Genomic DNA, 18,091 nt, shown 5'->3' on the forward strand with positions numbered 1-18,091 from the left:
CACAAAACTTTTTTGTAGTGCTCGGCTGCACATGCGTTCGCACACTTGCAAAGCAAACATACAATCCCCTATAGGCGACGACTATTTGTTCGCAGCGCTGCAAAAAATAGCTAGCGAGCGATCAACTCGGAATGACCCCCTAGGAACAGCGAAGATGTTTTCTCCCAAATATTATATTTTAAAATCTCCAGATCAAGTTATATTCAACATTAATAAAATAATTATAGCAGAGATTGTAATTTATTTGCACAAATATGTATTCCTTTGTCTGCATTTGTAAATAAACAAAAATTCCTTATACTAAAACACAAACCTTTGCTATATGCTTTGTTGTCACTAGATGGCAGTGTAATGTTAGAAAGTTACTCAAAAATTTACAATTGTACATTTCAAACACAAGGGGGTATATTTACTAAGGTCCCGATTTTGACCGATTTTGCGTTTTTTCTTCAAAGTGTCATCTCGGGAATTTACTAAGCACAAATCTCGGCAGTGATGAGGGCATTCGAATTTTTTTTGAAGTCCAAGAAAAAAAATACGAATGAATACACCATCGGTCAAATACGCCTGTTATTTGAAAAAACTCGGTCATTTACTAAAATTGGTATTTCACAAACACTGCCGGCAATAGCCAAACACTGCCGTGAATAAATACAAATCGTAAAAAAAAGCAGTTTTAAAATAGACCTGCTTTTTTTTACCGTGTTCTGATAGGCATGCACGGATCCGTGAGATCCATGCATGTTTATCAGTGGGAAGGGGTGGGAAAGTGTTAATTAAAAAAAAAATGCGTGGGGTCCCCCCCCCTAAGCAAAACCAGCCTCGGGCTCTTTGAGCCGGTCCTGGTTGACAAAATATGGGGAAAAAAATGACAGGGGTTCCCCCATATTTCATAAACCAGCACCGGGCTCTGCGCCTGGTTCCAAAAATACGGGGGACAAAAAGCGTAGGGGTCCCCCGTATTTTTGAAACCAGCACCGGGCTCCACTAGCCAGGTACATAATGCCACAGCCGGGGGACACTTTTATACTGGTCCCGGCGGCCCTGGCATTACATACCCAACTAGTCACCCCTGGCCGGGGTACCCTGGAGGAGTGGGAACCCCTTAAATCAAGGGGTCCCCCCCTCCAGCCACCCAAGGGCCAGGGGTGAAGCCCGAGGCTGCCCCCCCCCCCCCCCCCATCCAAGGGCGGCGGATGGGGGGCTGATAGCCTTTTGTAAAAATGTGAATATTGTTTTTAGTAGCAGTACTACAAGTCCCAGCAAGCCTCCCCACAAGCTGGTACTTGGAGAACCACAAGTACCAGCATGCGGTGGAAAACCGGGCCCGCTGGTACCTGTAGTACTACTACTAAAAAAATACCCCCAAAAAAACAGGACACACACACCGTGACAGTATAAGTTTATTACATACATGCACACCTCCATGCTACTAAAAACAATATTCACATTTTTTACAAAAGGCTATCAGCCCCCCATCCGCCACCCTTGGATGGGGGGGACAGCCTCGGGCTTCACCCCTGGCCCTTGGGTGGCTGGAGGGGGGACCCCTTGATTTAAGGGGTTCCCACTCCTCCAGGGTACCCCGGCCAGGGGTGACTAGTTGGGTATGTAATGCCAGGGCCGCCGGGACCAACATAAAAGTGTCCCCCGGCTGTGGCATTATGTATCTGGCTAGTGGAGCCCGGTGCTGGTTTCAAAAATACGGGGGACCCCTACGCTTTTTGTCCCCCGTATTTTTGGAACCAGGACCAGGCGCAGAGCCCGTTGCTGGTTTATGAAATATGGGGGAACCCCTGTCATTTTTTTCCCCATATTTTGTCAACCAGGACCGGCTCAAAGAGCCCGAGGCTGGTTTTGCTTAGGGGGGGGGGACCCACGCATTTTTTTTTTTAGATTTGTAACAATGTTATTTTTTTTACGAAAGGTGCACAATGAAGCCCTGCACGGATCTCACAGATCCGGCCGAGATTCATTGTGTTAAAGTCGGCAGTGTTTTACTATTCACTCCCGTAAAACACTGTCAAAAAATACGAATGACATCGACATCTGAAAACACGAAAATGCAGAATACGACAGCTTAGTAAATTAGTCGTAATAAATTCAAAAAGTTGCAAATTTACACTTTCGATGTCATTCGTGTTTGAACTTTAACCTCATTCTGAAAAATACGAATTTTAGTAAATATACCCCAAGGGGTCACATGTGAAACAATGGTTATGTATGTATGTATGTATGTATGTATGTATGTATGTATGTATGGCCCTCATTCCGAGTCGTTCGCTCGGTATTTTTCATCGCATCGCAATGAAAATCCGCTTAGTACGCATGCGCAATATTCGCACTGCGACTGCGCCAAGTAATTTAACAATGAAGATAGTATTTTTACTCACGGCTTTTTCATCGCTCCGGCGATCGTAATGTGATTGACAGGAAATGGGTGTTACTGGGCGGAAACACGGCGTTTTATGGGCGTGTGGCTGAAAACGCTACCGTTTCCGGAAAAAACGCAGGAGTGGCCGGAGAAACGGGGGAGTGGTTGGGCGAACGCTGGGTGTGTTTGTGACGTCAATCCAGGAACGACAAGCACTGAACTGATCGCACAGGCAGAGTAAGTGTGGAGCTACTCTAAAACTGCTAAGTAGTTTGTGATCGCAATATTGCGAATACATCGGTCGCAATTTTAAGATGCTAAGATACACTCCCAGTAGGCGGCGGCTTAGCGTGTGTAACTCTGCTAAATTCGCCTTGCGACCGATCAACTCGGAATGAGGGCCCATGTACGTACATACGTACGTACAGTATGTAGGTATGTGTTTATTCAATAAATAATATGTAATGAGCTATACAAACTTTCTTAAAAGAGATACAAATATAAAATCTTTATATTGTTAACGAAAGTTTGCAATTTGAGGAAATAAAAAAACTACAGGGGTACATCGTTAAACCAGAAAACACAAATGATTCTTTTTTAGGCAAAAAATATTTGACAGACTCATTTGTATTTAGGGTAATGGATAATTTAGAGGATTTAAATGTTTCTACAAGCATACTGTACATTTAAATGTTGACAGTATATGTTCTGCATCTAAGTAATCAGATAATACTTTTTCAAAAATAACTTTTGTGTCAGCAAGTTCTTTAAACTGGTTCATCTTTTACCAACATGTTGTGTGCAGTACAATACTGTAGGTCTATATGGAAACATTTATGCATGTTGTAGTCTAATATGCAGAGTCAGCATGAGTATTCCTTCACCCAGTATGGCTTCTTCTTGGGGCACCACTCTAGGCTGCTTGACTCCAGCCAGACTGCAATGCCTTTTAGGAAAAGATAATTATATGTGACCAGCCTTAGAGTGTGTGACTGTGTGGACCAATAGAAAGATACTGGTCTGCGCACAGTGGCGTAACTACCGAGGGTGCAGGGGGTGCAGCTGGACAGCTGCTATGGGGCCATGGCTGCTTCCGGGGCCTGCAGTTCCCCTGAACCCTGCCACTGGGTACCGCTGAGGCCCACCGCTTCCCCTTCACCCCTTCAGCCATGGGGGATGTAGCGGGACCCACACAACAGCTGACATTGTCCCAGCCTGTGCTGTCCGTTCTGCCCTGCCCTCTACCTGGCCATCAGCAGGGAGTGTAGTGCCGCAATTTGCGGGTATTTTTGGGGCAGGGTCTAATGCTGTGAAGTGCGCGCTCCCATCAGAGGACTGTGTAGTGTGCAGTAATAGGTAATGTCTCTCCTGCTCACTATCCCCTCCCTCTCTCCCCCTCTCTCTTGCTCACCCCCTCCCTCTCTCACTCCCACTGTCTCTATCTCCCCCTCTCTCCTGCTCACTCCCCCCTTCTCTCACTCCTGCTCATTCCCCCCCCTCTCTCTCTCTCTCTCTCTCTCTCTCTCTCCTGCTCACTCCCCCTCTCTCCCTCTCCTGCTCACTCCTCCTCCCTCTCTCCTGCTCATTCCCACTCCATCTCTCCATCTCTCGCTCCTGCTCACTCCGCCTCCCTCTCTCCTGCTCATTCCCACTCCATCTCTCTCCTCTCTCTATCCCCCCGTCTCTCGCTCCTGCTCACTCCCCCTTCCTCTCTCTCTCCCCCTCTCCTCTGTTCATCCCCCCTCCCCCTCTCCCCCTCTCTCTCCCCTTCTTTCTCTCCTGCTCACTGCCCCTTCCTCTCTCCTGTTCACTACCCCCTCCCTTCCCCTCTCTCTCTCGTGCTCATTCCCATTTCCACCCCCACCCCCCCTGGCTCTGCTGCTCACTCTCCTCTTGAATACAGCTTCAACCCTGGTCAATGGGGATAATTCAAAGTTGATCACAGCAGATAATTTGTTAGAAGTTTGGCAAAACCATGTGCACTGCAGGGGGGGCAGATATAAAATGTGCAGAGAGAGTTAGATTTGGGTGGGGTGTGTTCAAACCGAAATCTAAACTGCAGTGTAAAAATAAAGCAACCAGTATTTACCCTGCACAGAAACAATATAACCCACCCAAATCTAACTCTCTCTGCAAATGTTATATCTGCCCCACCTGCAGTGCACATGGTTTTGCCCAACTGCTAACTAATTTGCTGCTGCGATCAGGTCTGCATTACCCCCCAGGTGCGGTGTGAACGGGTTGCTGTGTCGATGCGACCCATTTCCCATTCACACATTATGGACGGGTGGCGCTTGGAGATCATCTGCTGTCGGCACCAACCTGGTAATATGCCGGGATGGGGACGCCGCCGTGAAAGGGGTCTTGGCGGGTCACACCCGGGAAGCACCGTGTACAGCTCCCGGGTGCAACCAGCCAAATGCGGTGTGAACGGGGTATTATACTACTGCAGACTGCACTGTATGTTGTACTGTACAAACCTGCTCACATAAATATCTGTACACTGACTCTTCCAGAACTTTGACTTTGTATGAACTCTTCCTGTCCTAGACCTCGGCTCTGCTTTTCTACTACTTTTTGCCTTCTTATTTTGTAATGTTGTAGTTGTTTTCAAACTGGGTGTCTGACTTTGAAGGGTTTTTTTTTCACTAACAGGTCATTCATCATCAAGTTAATTATGATGAATTGTGTCCTGAGTATGCCGCTGCATGATGATATGCTTAGTGCGTAATTTCCTGCACTATAACCATAACTTTATGCTGACCAATTATGCAGTTCATATGTGCAACTCTGAGAAAAAAGGAAACTGACCAGTCTCCAGCATGTATTTTATATGTCTTAATAAACCTCTAGATATGTAAAATACTGTAACCCTTCCTTACTCCTTTACTGTATTATATGTACAAGGTGGTTGCAATATCTAGTGCCTACACCCAAGCGATAATTGATAATTTGATAATATTAATATTTAAGGCTTGCTTGGGTAAGCCTTTAAAAAATTATACTTGTGTGTGAATAGATGTGATAAATGTTGTTGTTATTATTATTATTATTATTATTATTATTATTACTACTACTATTATTATTATTATTATTATACGTTACATCTGTATATATATTGATACCTTATTCCTTTCCATTCCTGGTTCTTCAGGGAATTTTCAAGTGACACGCCACAACGATGGTAAGTAAATATTTAATGCAAATATTTAATAATAACACATGATGCAAATATGTAATAATAACATGTGACACTCTGCAATTTGCTCTTTTCCAATATTATCAGCAGAAGATACAAGGCAGAAGAGTCAATACTATATTCAACTATATAACACTCCCTAAGCCCTTTCCAATACATTTCATATACTATGCATATACATATGTTAATGCATGCAATACATATATATATATATATATATATATATATATATATTGCCCCTAGTACCTGCGGTGGCGCGTGGTGGGGCCCATATGTAACCATCCTACTTCAACTGCAGATTATAAGTATTGTAAGAGTCAATTGTTCCTCTTTTTATCCCCAAAAAAGTGAATAACTCCACATATCTCCTATTTTAGCTGAAGTTCTCGCTACATACTAAAGATGTGGATACTGCAGATTTGCTTTAGCTTAGTTCTTGAACAACCTCTGGCTAAAAGTGTGATCTTCTGTAACTATTTACACTTGCTGACTCAGCAAAATGAGTTTTATGGTAAGAACTTACCTTTGTTAAAACTCTTTCTGCGAGGTACACTAGGCTCCACAAGGAATGGACAGTGGGGGTGTAGAGTAGGATCTTGATCCGAGGCACCAACAGGCTCAAAGCTTTGACTGTTCCCAGAATGCATAGCGCCGCCTCCTATATCACCCCACCTCCCTGCACAGGAGCTCAGTTTTTAGTTAACCAGTCCAATGCAGTAGCAGGAAAAGAGACAACGGTTAGTAGCCACAACACCGCATTCTCGCGACAGGAGACGTGTCAGCGGCTAATGCCATACCAACCCAAAGAAGCTAAGTGCGTCAGGGTGGGCGCCTTGTGGAGCCCAGTGTACCTTGCAGAAAGAGTTTTAACAAAGGTAAGTTCTTACCATAAAACTCATTTTCTGCTGCGGGGTACACTGGGCTCCACAAGGAATGGACAATGGGGATGTCCTAAAGCAGTTCCTTATGGGAGGGGATGCACTGTAGCGGGCACAAGAACCCGGCGTCCAAAGGAAGCATCCTGGGAAGCGGCAGTATTGAAGGCATAGAACCTTATGAACGTGTTCACAGAGGACCACGTAGCCGCCTTGCACAATTTTTCAAGGGTCGCACCACGTTGGCCCGCCCAAGAAGGTCCAACAGACCGAGTAGAATGGGCCTTAATGTGATCAGGAGCAGAGAGCCTAGCCTTCACATAAGCATGTGCAATCACCATTCTAATCCATCCGGCCAGAGTTTGCTTGTGAGCAGGCCAGCCACGTTTGTGAATCCATAACACAACAAAAAGAGAATCCGATTTCCTAATAGGAGCCGTTCTCTTCACATAGATACAGAGAGCCCGTACCACATCCAAAGACCGCTCTTTGGGAGACAGATCAGGAGAAACAAGTGCCGGAACCACAATCTCCTGATTAAGGTGAAACGAAGAAACCACCTGAGGTAGATAGCCGGCGCGAGTCCTAAGAACCGCCCGGTCATGGTGAAATATCAGATATGGGGAACTACAGGACAAGGCACCCAAATCCGACACTCTTCTAGCTGAAGCAATAGCCAGCAGAAACACCACCTTAAGGGAAAGCCACTTAAGGTCAGCTGAACCAAGAGGTTCAAACGGAGACTCTTGTAATGCCTCCAAAACCACCGACAAGTCCCAAGGAGCCACAGGCAGGACATAGGGAGGTTGGATACGCAACAAGCCCTGAATAAAGGTATGCACATCAGGTAAGGTCGCAATGTTTCTCTGAAACCACACCGACAAGGCAGATATTTGAACCTTGAGGGAGGCCAGACGCAGGCCTAAGTCCAGGCCCTGCTGAAGAAAAGCCAACAACTTGGCTATACTAAACTTGGAAGCGTCATAATCGTTAGATGCGCACCAAACAAAGTAAGAATGCCAGACCCTATAGTAAATCCGAGCCGAAGCCGGTTTCCGGGCCCGCAACATAGCTTGAATGACCGCCTCAGAAAACCCTTTAGCCCTTAAGACGGAAGCTCCAAGAGCCACGCCGTCAAAGACAGCCGGGCTAGGTCCTATTAGACACAGGGGCCCTGAACGAGGAGGTCTGGGCGTTGTGGAAGTAGAAATGGATGCTCTGACGATAGGCCTTGCAGGTCTGAGAACCAGTTCCGTCTGGGCCATGCTGGAGCTATGAGAAGCAGAATTCCTTTTTCTTGCTTGAACTTCCGAATTACCCTGGGCAGGAGTGACACCGGAGGGAACACGTACGGCAGCCGAAACTTCCACGGTACCGCCAGCGCATCCACGAATGCTGCTTGAGGATCCCTTGTCCTTGCTCCGAACACCGGAACCTTGTGATTGTGTCGAGACGCCATCAGATCTACGTCTGGAAGGCCCCACCTTTCCACTAGGAGTTGAAACACTTCTGGATGGAGGCCCCACTCGCTGGCATGCACGTCCTGACGACTGAGAAAGTCTGCTTCCCAATTCAGGACTCCCGGAATGAATATTGCCGATATGGCCGGTAGATGGCGTTCTGCCCACTGTAGAATCCGTGAGACTTCCTTCATTGCTAGGCGGCTTCGAGTGCCGCCTTGATGATTTATGTAAGCCACTGTGGTGGCGTTGTCCGACTGTACTTGAACAGGATGGTTCTGAATTAAATGCTGGGCTAGGTTCAAGGCATTGAAGACCGCCCACAACTCCAGAATATTGATCGAGAGGATGGACTCCTCCTTGGTCCACCGCCCCTGAAGGGAGTGTTGCTCCAGCACCCGCCCCAACCTCTTAGACTGGCATCTGTCGTCAACAGGACCCAGTTGGATATCCAGAATGGACGGCCCCTGCACAGTTGTTGGTCCCGGAGCCACCAGAGCAGCGACAGACGGACCTCCGGAGTCAATGAGATCATTTGAGACCTGATCCGGTGAGGCAAGCCGTCCCATTTGGCTAAAATCAGCCTCTGGAGAGGGCGAGAATGAAATTGAGCGTACTCCACCATGTCGAATGCTGACACCATGAGGCCCAGCACCTGCATCGCTGAATGTATCGACACTTGCGGACGAGATAGGAAGCAACGAATCCTGTCCTGAAGTTTCAGGACTTTCTCCTGAGACAGGAATAACTGCTGGTTGTGAGTGTCCAATAGTGCTCCCAGATGCACCATGCTCTGAGCAGGAATCAGGGATGACTTCTACCAGTTGATGAGCCACCCGTGGGCTTGCAGAAACCAGACCGTCACATCTAGATGATGCAGGAGAAGTTCTGGGGAATTTGCCAGGATTAACAAGTCGTCCAAATACGGCAGTATCCTGACCCCTTGACGGCGGAGTACCACCGTCATCACCGCCATGACTTTTGTAAAGACTCGCGGAGCCGTTGTTAAACCAAAAGGTAACGCCCGAAACTGGTAATGGCAGTTGCCAATCGCAAATCTCAGGTATTGCTGATGAGACACTGCTATAGGAACATGCAGGTAAGCATCCTGTATATCCAGGGAGACCATGAAGTCCCCAGGTTCCAAGGCCAGAACTATAGAATGAAGGATTTCCATCCGGAACTTGGAAACCTTCACAAACCTGTTCAATGCCTTGAGGTTGAGAATGGGCCGGGAGGACCCATTCGGTTTCGGGACTAGAAACAGCGGAGAATAGTACCCCCGGCCACTCTGCGCAAGAGGCACCTGTACTACGACTCCTGTATCCAGGAGGGTCTGTACCACCGAATGTAGAGTGTTTGCCTTTGTCTTGTCCAACGGGACATCTGCTGGCAAAATCGACGAGGGGGTCGGTTTTTGAAGGCTATGGCGTAACCTCATGTGACGATTTCCCGTACCCAGGCATCTGAAGTGGTCTTCAACCATTCCTGGGTATACCCTAGAAGCCGGCCCCCCACCCTGGGATCCCCCAGAGGGAGGCCCGCCCCGTCATGCGGCAGGCTTATCTGTCTTGGAAGCTGGCTGACGGGCCGCCCAGGCTCTTTTGGGTTTAGGCTTACCAGGTTTGGAAGTGCAGGCCTGCTTGGTGTACACCTGACCTTTTGCTTTACCTGAAGGATGAAAGGGGCGAAAGGAAGTACCTTTAGCCTTCGACACAGAAGGAGTAGTACTTGGCAGACAGGCAGTTTTGGCAGTAGCCAAGTCAGCCACAATCTTATTTAAATCCTCCCCAAACAGAATATCTCCCTTAAAAGGGAGTAGCTCCAGGGTTTTTCTAGAGTCCAGATCCACAGACCAGGATCTCAGCCACAATATCCGGCGAGCCAGTACTGATGTAGTAGACGCCTTGGCTGCCAGGATACCGGCATCAGAAGCCGCCTCTTTAATATAACGAGAAGCTGTGACAATATAAGACAAGCATTGTCTAGCATGGTCAGAGGAGATTTCAGCATCTAACTCCAAGGCCCATGCTCCAATGGCCTCCGCAGCCCAAGTAGCTGCAATAGTGGGCTTTGTGCAGCACCCGTGAGGGTGTAAATCGCTTTAAGACAACCCTCCACACGTTTATCCTTAGGCTCTTTTAGAGACGTGACGGTGGTGACCGGTAGAGCTGAGGAAACCACCATCCTAGCCACATGTGAGTCCACTGGAGGAGGCGTTTCCCAATTCTTAGACAGCTCCGGCGCAAGGGGATAGCGAGCCAGCATCTTCTTTTGAGGCACAAACTTCGTACCCGGGTTTTCCCAGGGTTCCTGACATATATCAATTAGGTGGTCAGAGTGAGGTAAAACTTGTTTAATCACCTTCTGACGCTTGAACCTATCTGGTTTCTTAGGAGGAACGGATGGCTCGGGATCATCCGTAATCTGTAAAATTAACTTAATAGCCTCCAAGAGATCAGGAACATCCACATGTGAACCACCCTACCCATCAGCCGTATCTGAGTCACAACCTGTGGGGTCAGTGTAAGTGCCGTCTTCATCCGACGAGGTGTCAGTGACAGCAGTGGATTGTGAGTAGACAAGCGCTCGCTTAGAGGACCCCTTGGACGTAGGCGAGCGACGGTCAGACTTTTTAGTAGTCAGGGACTGGTTCAACTTCTTTAATTGAGCAAATAAATCGTCCACCCATGGCGGGTTAGCTGCAGTGACCACAAACGGTTGTACCGGCATTGGGGGTCCCATAGGGGGTGTTAGTTTATGAACTAGCGTATGCAGAAGCGTGGAAAAAGCATCCCACGGCGGGTCATTATTTGCCCCCGTTGCCACCGTTCCACTGGGGGGCAAGGAGCCCCCAGAACCAGAGCCCAAAGCTGCTATATTCTCCTCATAGGTATCTGCGGCTTCAGCAACACCGGTAGTGTGTTCAGCCCCAGGACCGTTAAACTCAGAAGCAGACATGATATAACTTGCAGTATCAGGTAACACAGTACAATTTGTCAGCAGCACGATACCTCTAGCCTAAACCGCTGCGCAGTGCAGTCAGCACCAGCAGAGATAAAGGAGAGATATGGTGGACTAAATCACAGAGAAAAATACGTAAAACAGTATATCTTTGTGAAAATCCTATATTAAATAAAACTTGACGCACCAAGCCCCCTCAGGTTATAGAAAATAGGGATAGCAGGTTGAGTGAAAGACATGAAATGGACACCACTCAGCTATCAAATGCACACACAAATAGTCACAGTTTGTACAATGCAGAGGTTATTACTAACAATAATACTGCACTGGACTAGCTTACACAGCTATATAACAATAGATATAACAGTACACAGTAAGAACTGAATGTATATCACAGGGTAATTGTACTAGGAAACCCTGACTAAATGCACTCTTTCTTAACTAACACTGACTAAAAAAGGCAGGTAGAATACTTAAGTGTCTTGTAAAGTCACAGCACTGACAACCAGGCGGCTTTACATAGGAGGATTTGCCCAAGCATTCCCAGGAACAGTGAGCTGAGGGATAATGGCGCCGCAGACACTGCCAGGGAGTGAGGGAGAGACAGATATGCAGCTCCAGGGTGGGAACATTTGCAGAAAATGGCGCCCTGGGGCTGGGGGAGGGGCTTCAGGTCCAAGCTCTATCCCCCTGCTGGCAAAACCACTGGGTAATGCGGGCTCTAATAAAACGGTTTATAGAGAAAACCTGACCTGTCCCATGCCCTGGTGATCTAGTGGGATCGCCTGTACTTCCACAGTGTCCACCGCCAGCGCGCGCGGCCCGCCTCTTACTGACCGCGCCGGATCGCGATAAAGACCGGGTCCCGCAAGCGGTACCCACCTACCACCTCCCGAAGCGCGGCCACGCAATCCCGGAGAGCCCCCGTCGTGTGTGCCTGACAAGAAGAAAACCGGAGCCTCCAGCTGTAGTTACCCGGCAGCCAGGGCTCGGGAGTGTACAGCGCCGCTGGGGAGAGCCGGAGCTGCAGCCGTGAATGTCCACTGACATGTAACACTGCTGCTGCCCTTGAAGTCTTCACTTTTTTCCTCAGAAAAAAAGCTCCTCTTAGGGCTGCCTGGAGCAGTTCCTCTGTTAAGTGCCTGCTACTGCAGCACCAACTACAAAACTGAGCTCCTGTGCAGGGCTGTTTCTAGCCAATTAGGCTCCCAGTGCAAGATTTCAAAATGCACCCCCCCCCACCCATTGACATTAAAAATATATATATATGCGCCCCCCCCCCCCCCCCCCTCCCCATAGGTAGAAAAAGAAAAAGCAAGCGCGCGCTCCCGGAAAGGGTGTGTGGCCTCATTAAAATGGGCGTGGCCTCATCTGATATCATCACACCCACCACAGGGGGGAAAAAAAGTCTCCATTTTACACTCTGCGGCAGGCACGTGTCCCCATTTTACACAGTACGGCAGGCAAGAGTCCCCATTTTACACAGTACGGCAGGTACGAGTCCCCATTTTACACACTGCGGCAGGCACGAGTCCCCATTTTACACAGTACGGCAGGCAAGAGTCCCCATTTTACACAGTACGGCAGGCACAAGTTCCCATTTTACACAGTATGGCAGGCAAGAGTCCCCATTTTACACAGTACGGCAGGCACGAGTCCCCATTTTACACAGTACGGCAGGCAAGAGTCCCCATTTTACACAGTACGGCAGGCACGAGTCCCCATTTTACACAGTACGGTAGGCACGAGTCCCCATTTTACACAGTACGGCAGGCACGAGTCCCCATTTTACACAGTACGGCAGGCACGAGTCCCAATTTTACACAGTATGGCAGGCAAGAGTCCCCATTTTACACAGTACGGCAGGCACGAGTCCCCATTTTACACAGTACGGCAGGCAAGAGTCCCCATTTCACACAGTACGGCAGGCACGAGTACCCATTTTACACAGTACGGCAGGCACGAGTCCCCATTTTACACAGTACGGCAGGCATGAGTCCCCATTTTACACAGTATGGCAGGCAAGAGTCCCCATTTTACACAGTACGGCAGGCACGAGTCCCCATTTTACACAGTACGGCAGGCAAGAGTCCCCATTTTACACAGTACGGCAGGCATGAGTCCCCATTTTACACAGTACGGCAGGCACGAGTCCCCATTTTACACAGTACGGCAGGCAAGTGTCCCCATTTTACACAGTACGGCAGGCAAGAGTCCCCATTTTACACAGTATACAGGCACGAGTCCCCATTTTACACATTGCGGCAGGCACGTGTCCCCATTTTACACAGTATTGCAGGCAATAGTCCCCATTTTACACAGTACAGCAGGCAATAGTCCCCATTTTATACAGTATTGCAGGCAAGAGTCCCCATTTTACACAGTATTGCAGGCAATAGTCCCCATTTTACACAGTATTGCAGGCAAGAGTCCCCATTTTACACAGCATTGCAGGCAAGAGTCCCCATTTTACACAGCATTGCAGGCAAGTGTCAAGTGGGGGGAGAGGAAGGGAGAGGGAGGGGGGGAGAGAGAGAGAGAATACTTACATGCAGTATGAAGACGCTCTTCCCGCTCTTCGGCCCGCGCCTGCTGCCTCCTCCTTCCAGCTGGCTCCCCCTCCTCTTGTCATCTGTACTCCTGTTCGGGGGGCGGAGTTTCGCGGAATGACGCGATTGCGTCGTGACGTCACGACGCAACCGCATCATTTTGCGAAACTCCGCCCCCCCCCCGAACAGGATTACTCGGGGAGGGGGAAAAGGACCTGCAAAGTGCCGCGGCGGGCGCCCCGTGCGGTTGCACAGCTCGCCTGCCGCTAGAAACGGCACTGCTTCTGTGCAGGGAGGCGGGGTGATATAGGAGGCGGCGCTATGCATTCTGGGAACAGTCAAAGCTTTGAGCCTGTTGGTGCCTCGGATCAAGATCCTACTCTACACCCCCATTGTCCATTCCTTGTGGAGCCCAGTGTACCCCGCAGCAGAAATATGAATATTGTTTCATAAATGTAATCTCTCTTATACTGCTCTTAGTCTCATTGTATACCTTCAGAATCCAGATTATACCCTTTCACATACAGGACTGTACTTCTATCACTCAACAAAGGCATTACCTTCTTCTTCCCTCTCTATTACATGTATAACAATATGTCTCAGTATAGTTTCATAGATATTTCTTTATCAAACTTTCAGAGTAGAATTATTTGGTATAATAGTAGAGCAAGCAATTTAGGGTCTAAATTCATATACAAATGACTGTTTCACACTCCTCTATGTGGCCCTGGACTTTACACTAGCAGCCTTGCTTACAATTAAGGCAGGTGGAAGGTACTGTATCTGTGACCGAATCTGATCCCCCCCCCACCCTCTAAATATCAACTCAAAGCTGTATCAACTCAGGGCTGTGACGCTTAGTTATACACTGCTATGCGGCCTCCTAAGTAGTGGATACAGTGTGTGCAGCAAGGACACAGATATATATAATTGTACTGTCAGCTGTCACTCATTATGCTGTTGTTGCCGCCTGCTTCGTTGCCACCTGCTTCCTATGCAGCCCTCCTCCTCTCCGGCTCCTCCCAACAGCGCTCTCATATGGCTGACTTACACAACTCTGCCCCTGCTACTGGCTTGGAGGCCTGCTCCGCTTCCTCCCTCCTCTGTCAGTCACAGCACTACAACTCCGCCCTGCACGTCCATGATGAATGGCTGTTCAGCTCACTGCTACCGCTACTCACACACAGCACCACTGCAGTGTAACTGACAGGTAGATAAGCCTGTCACTCTGTCTCTGCTCCACTGCCACAGACACCGATGGCATCGATCCCTCTTAAGGCCCGTACACACTGGTCGATATATCGGCCGTTCTCTTGAACGGCCGATATATCACGGGACCGTCGGCCAGTGTGTACGACCGATACGTCTGTGAACTCCGTCGTTCACAGACGTATCGCGTCGGCCGCGCAGCACAGCCGATGGCCAATATATCTACCGATATATTGGCGCGTCGCTGTGTGTGTACGGGGCAGTCAGCCGACCGCCCGTACACATGCTGCGGTGGCCGGCGGTGATTGACAGCTGAACTGGGCGGGTGTGTGTACACGCCCGCCCAGTTCATGACGTCAGTCCCCGACGGATCGGGCAGTGTGTATGCTCAACACACTGCCCGATCTGTCCATAGATATATCTGCAGATCAATTGATCTGCAGATATATCTATTAGTGTGTACCCACCTTTAGTTAACACCGGCCAGCCTGAACCCATCTCTCCACTACCCAGGGGGAAATGAACTAACGGTTGTTGCAGGCAGTATTTATACCCTTCCCGGGTTGAAGGCTGGTGCTTGTCGCATGCTGTCTCTTTGATTGACATCAGCCTAACTGCCGCTCATGAGCCTTCTCCCCACTGTCCATATTTACATTTACATATACACACAACTGGAATTATCATTACATACTTATCACTATAATCAGTGCTGAAAGTAGGGTGGTACGGGGTGGTATGGAGTACCATTAAGACATATGGTGGTGGTACGCAGTAACACCAGCCCACCGCTGTGGCATAATTTATAAGGGGCATTTTTGTAAAATGGTGTCAGTGGCATAACTATGTGTGGTATAATATGTAATAGACATTACGGTGTGTGGCATAATATATAATAGGCATTACGATGTGTGGTATAATATGTAATATGCATTACTGTGTGTGGCATAATGTGTAATGGGCATTACGGTGTGTGGCATAATGTGTAAAGGGTGTTTCAGTATCTGGCATGATCAAGGCCGGCACAACGCATATGTGGGGTACGTGGTCACGTACAGTGCCAGACAGAGGAGGGCGCCATTGCAGACAGTGAGTCACCATTGCTCATTGTCTACAGTGCCTCGGCAGCCTGCCCTCCTCTCTGATAAATGCAGAGTACTCCCCTCTGACCGAATGATGAGTTAAGCACACCACCCTCTCCGGTGATTCTCCCTCCTGCCAGCCGCTGTGTGGCCCCGACTGTGATGGGGATGACAGGGCACCCAGTAAGCCTAGCTGTACTGGGGATGGACTACAGTGGGCGGAACAATAACCAGATAGCCTGGGATCTACAAAGCCATGCATCACTTCAAAAGTAAAACATCTTTATTAGATTGAGAACAGTGCACGATATGCAGTCTGTTCCCTTTCAGAACATCACAAACGGGCGTCTCTGCACATGCGCAACAACAGATATGAGGCTAAGTGAAAGTGAGTACAGCCTTCCCTGGGGATTCTGGTTGCACTGGTTTTCCAAAGCCAAGTAGTACCTGAGTGCTGCGGTTCGGGTCTGCAGGTGTTTCTGGTCAGTTAGAGAGGAGGATGTAGTGTCAAGAAGCTGGTAAAAGGGGTGAGGGATTTTTAACCTATTTGTAGGAAATATTAACTCCTGTGTAACTTAGTGGGACAGGTAAATAGTTTTCTTTTTTGTTAAATGATTATGGATTTACGTTATGCCACTTCATGGTGCAAATACATATTTTTTCAGTGCTTTTCACAGTGACTTGCAATAGGCAGGAATAATGGATCTCCCACTGTATACCTACTTCCGCAGGCTATACATACTTACAGTATATGCACCTTACAGGTGTCCTTATGTTTCCATTTCACATTCTACATTCATCCTTCTTTGTATTTGGTGTCCTACTGTATTTATCCAGTTTTCTGAAGATGCAAATTAAGTCTATACATTGCCAACCTGCTACATGTATTTATTACTGTAGACCAACTGTCACAGACATAGGGGCAGATGTAAGATCCGGTGATATGGAAGGGAAGAAGTATCAGCCCACAGCGGTGTAATGTGACTAACGGACACTACTGCGTGGTGTAATGTGGCGATCAGACACTACTGTGCGGTGTAATGTTAATTGGTATTATTCTGTGGCCACGCCTCTTCGCCATGAAACTACGCCCATATATATTCCACTAAGGGGCGCTAAAATATATATTTGCTTACCAAAAAAATTAGGCTCGGGCCGGCCCTGGGCATAATGTGTAATGAGCATTATAGTGTGTGTCATAATGTGTAATAAGCATTACGGTGTGTGGCACAGTGTGTAATGGGCATTACGGTGTTTGGCATAATGTGTAGTGGGCATTATGGTGTGTGGCATAATATGGCCATGCCCCTATTGTCATGTAGCCACTCCCCTAGTTTCATGTGACCACGCCCCCTCATGGCATGTGACCATGCCAATTTTTACTATCAGTACAACTTAGAAAAAAATTCTACTTGCACCACTGGCTATAATATAGATTTTTATTTTTATTTATTAATTGTATAGCCAATTTTACAGCCCAATAAATGGTGAGCTACAATATATTTGGCAAAATCTAGCATTGTGACATTAATTGTGACTATCAATTAATTTGTAATTCCCATTGTCTTTCTTTTGCAGGTTCTGATATCCATGTTTGTACATATGCACAAAATATTGATGATTTTCTCCCTCCACCCCCTGCCCCTGATTATGACCTAACAGATACAATGTTGTCAGCAGAAAGTGGTATGTCAGTTTACTGAATTTGTGTGCTGCATGTATACATATAAATAAATACACATAAATAAGTAAATGTATATATATTATATAAATGCGAAAGCCCTCACTCACTCACTCATCACTAATTCTCTTACTTCCTAATATTTTAGGATGCTGAAATTTAACATGGGTATTCTGCAGGTGGGAAATAGGAAAAACGATGTCATTAGAATTTTAATAAACCTTCCCTAAGGGGATGAAAGGGGGGGGGGGGGGGGGGGGGAGTTTGACTTAATGATGTCATTACTGATGCATGGCTTGCGGTGCATGAACGATAATGCCCAAACGAACAATCGGATCAAAATTTGGTTTGCACCTCCAGTGTGTAGAATTTAATAAACTACAAAACTGGTCCTGTCACTTTTAACCGTATCTGCTATGGGTGCTCCTCAGGTAACGCCAAGAACCATGGATTAATATTTACTTACATTAAAACATCTCAAATTTACATCACTATAGACTTAACCAAATTTGTAACACTCATTTATATGTACAACTGTGAAAATCAGAAACTGTGTGAAGAACGGGTAGAACAGCTGGTATGTATTTCTGTGTGTGTGTGTGTGTATATATATATATATATATATATGTAAATATCCAGGTAGTGGCCGGCACTCAGAACACCTCCATGGGCTATCTGGCTCAGGTGCCATCCTATGAGGT

The 18,091-nt window shown here is 47.6% G+C and overlaps 1 protein-coding gene across 3 annotated transcripts in view; it reads left to right on the plus strand.

Moving 5' to 3' along the window:
* Nucleotides 1-18,091, plus strand: part of ABI3 (ABI family member 3) — a 116,186-nt gene that overhangs the window by 90,795 nt on the left and 7,300 nt on the right. For 2 of the 3 annotated variants that reach the window (XM_063963553.1, XM_063963555.1), the window contains 2 exons: nt 5,529-5,558; nt 17,288-17,395. In XM_063963553.1, coding sequence (XP_063819623.1) covers nt 5,529-5,558; nt 17,288-17,395 — 138 coding nt within the window. The remainder of the gene's footprint in view (nt 1-5,528; nt 5,559-17,287; nt 17,396-18,091) is intronic. The other variant, XM_063963554.1, reaches the window with a different exon arrangement.

Source organism: Pseudophryne corroboree, chromosome 3 (assembly GCF_028390025.1).
Source record: "Pseudophryne corroboree isolate aPseCor3 chromosome 3, aPseCor3.hap2, whole genome shotgun sequence".
Classification (NCBI taxonomy): Eukaryota; Metazoa; Chordata; class Amphibia; order Anura; family Myobatrachidae; genus Pseudophryne; species Pseudophryne corroboree.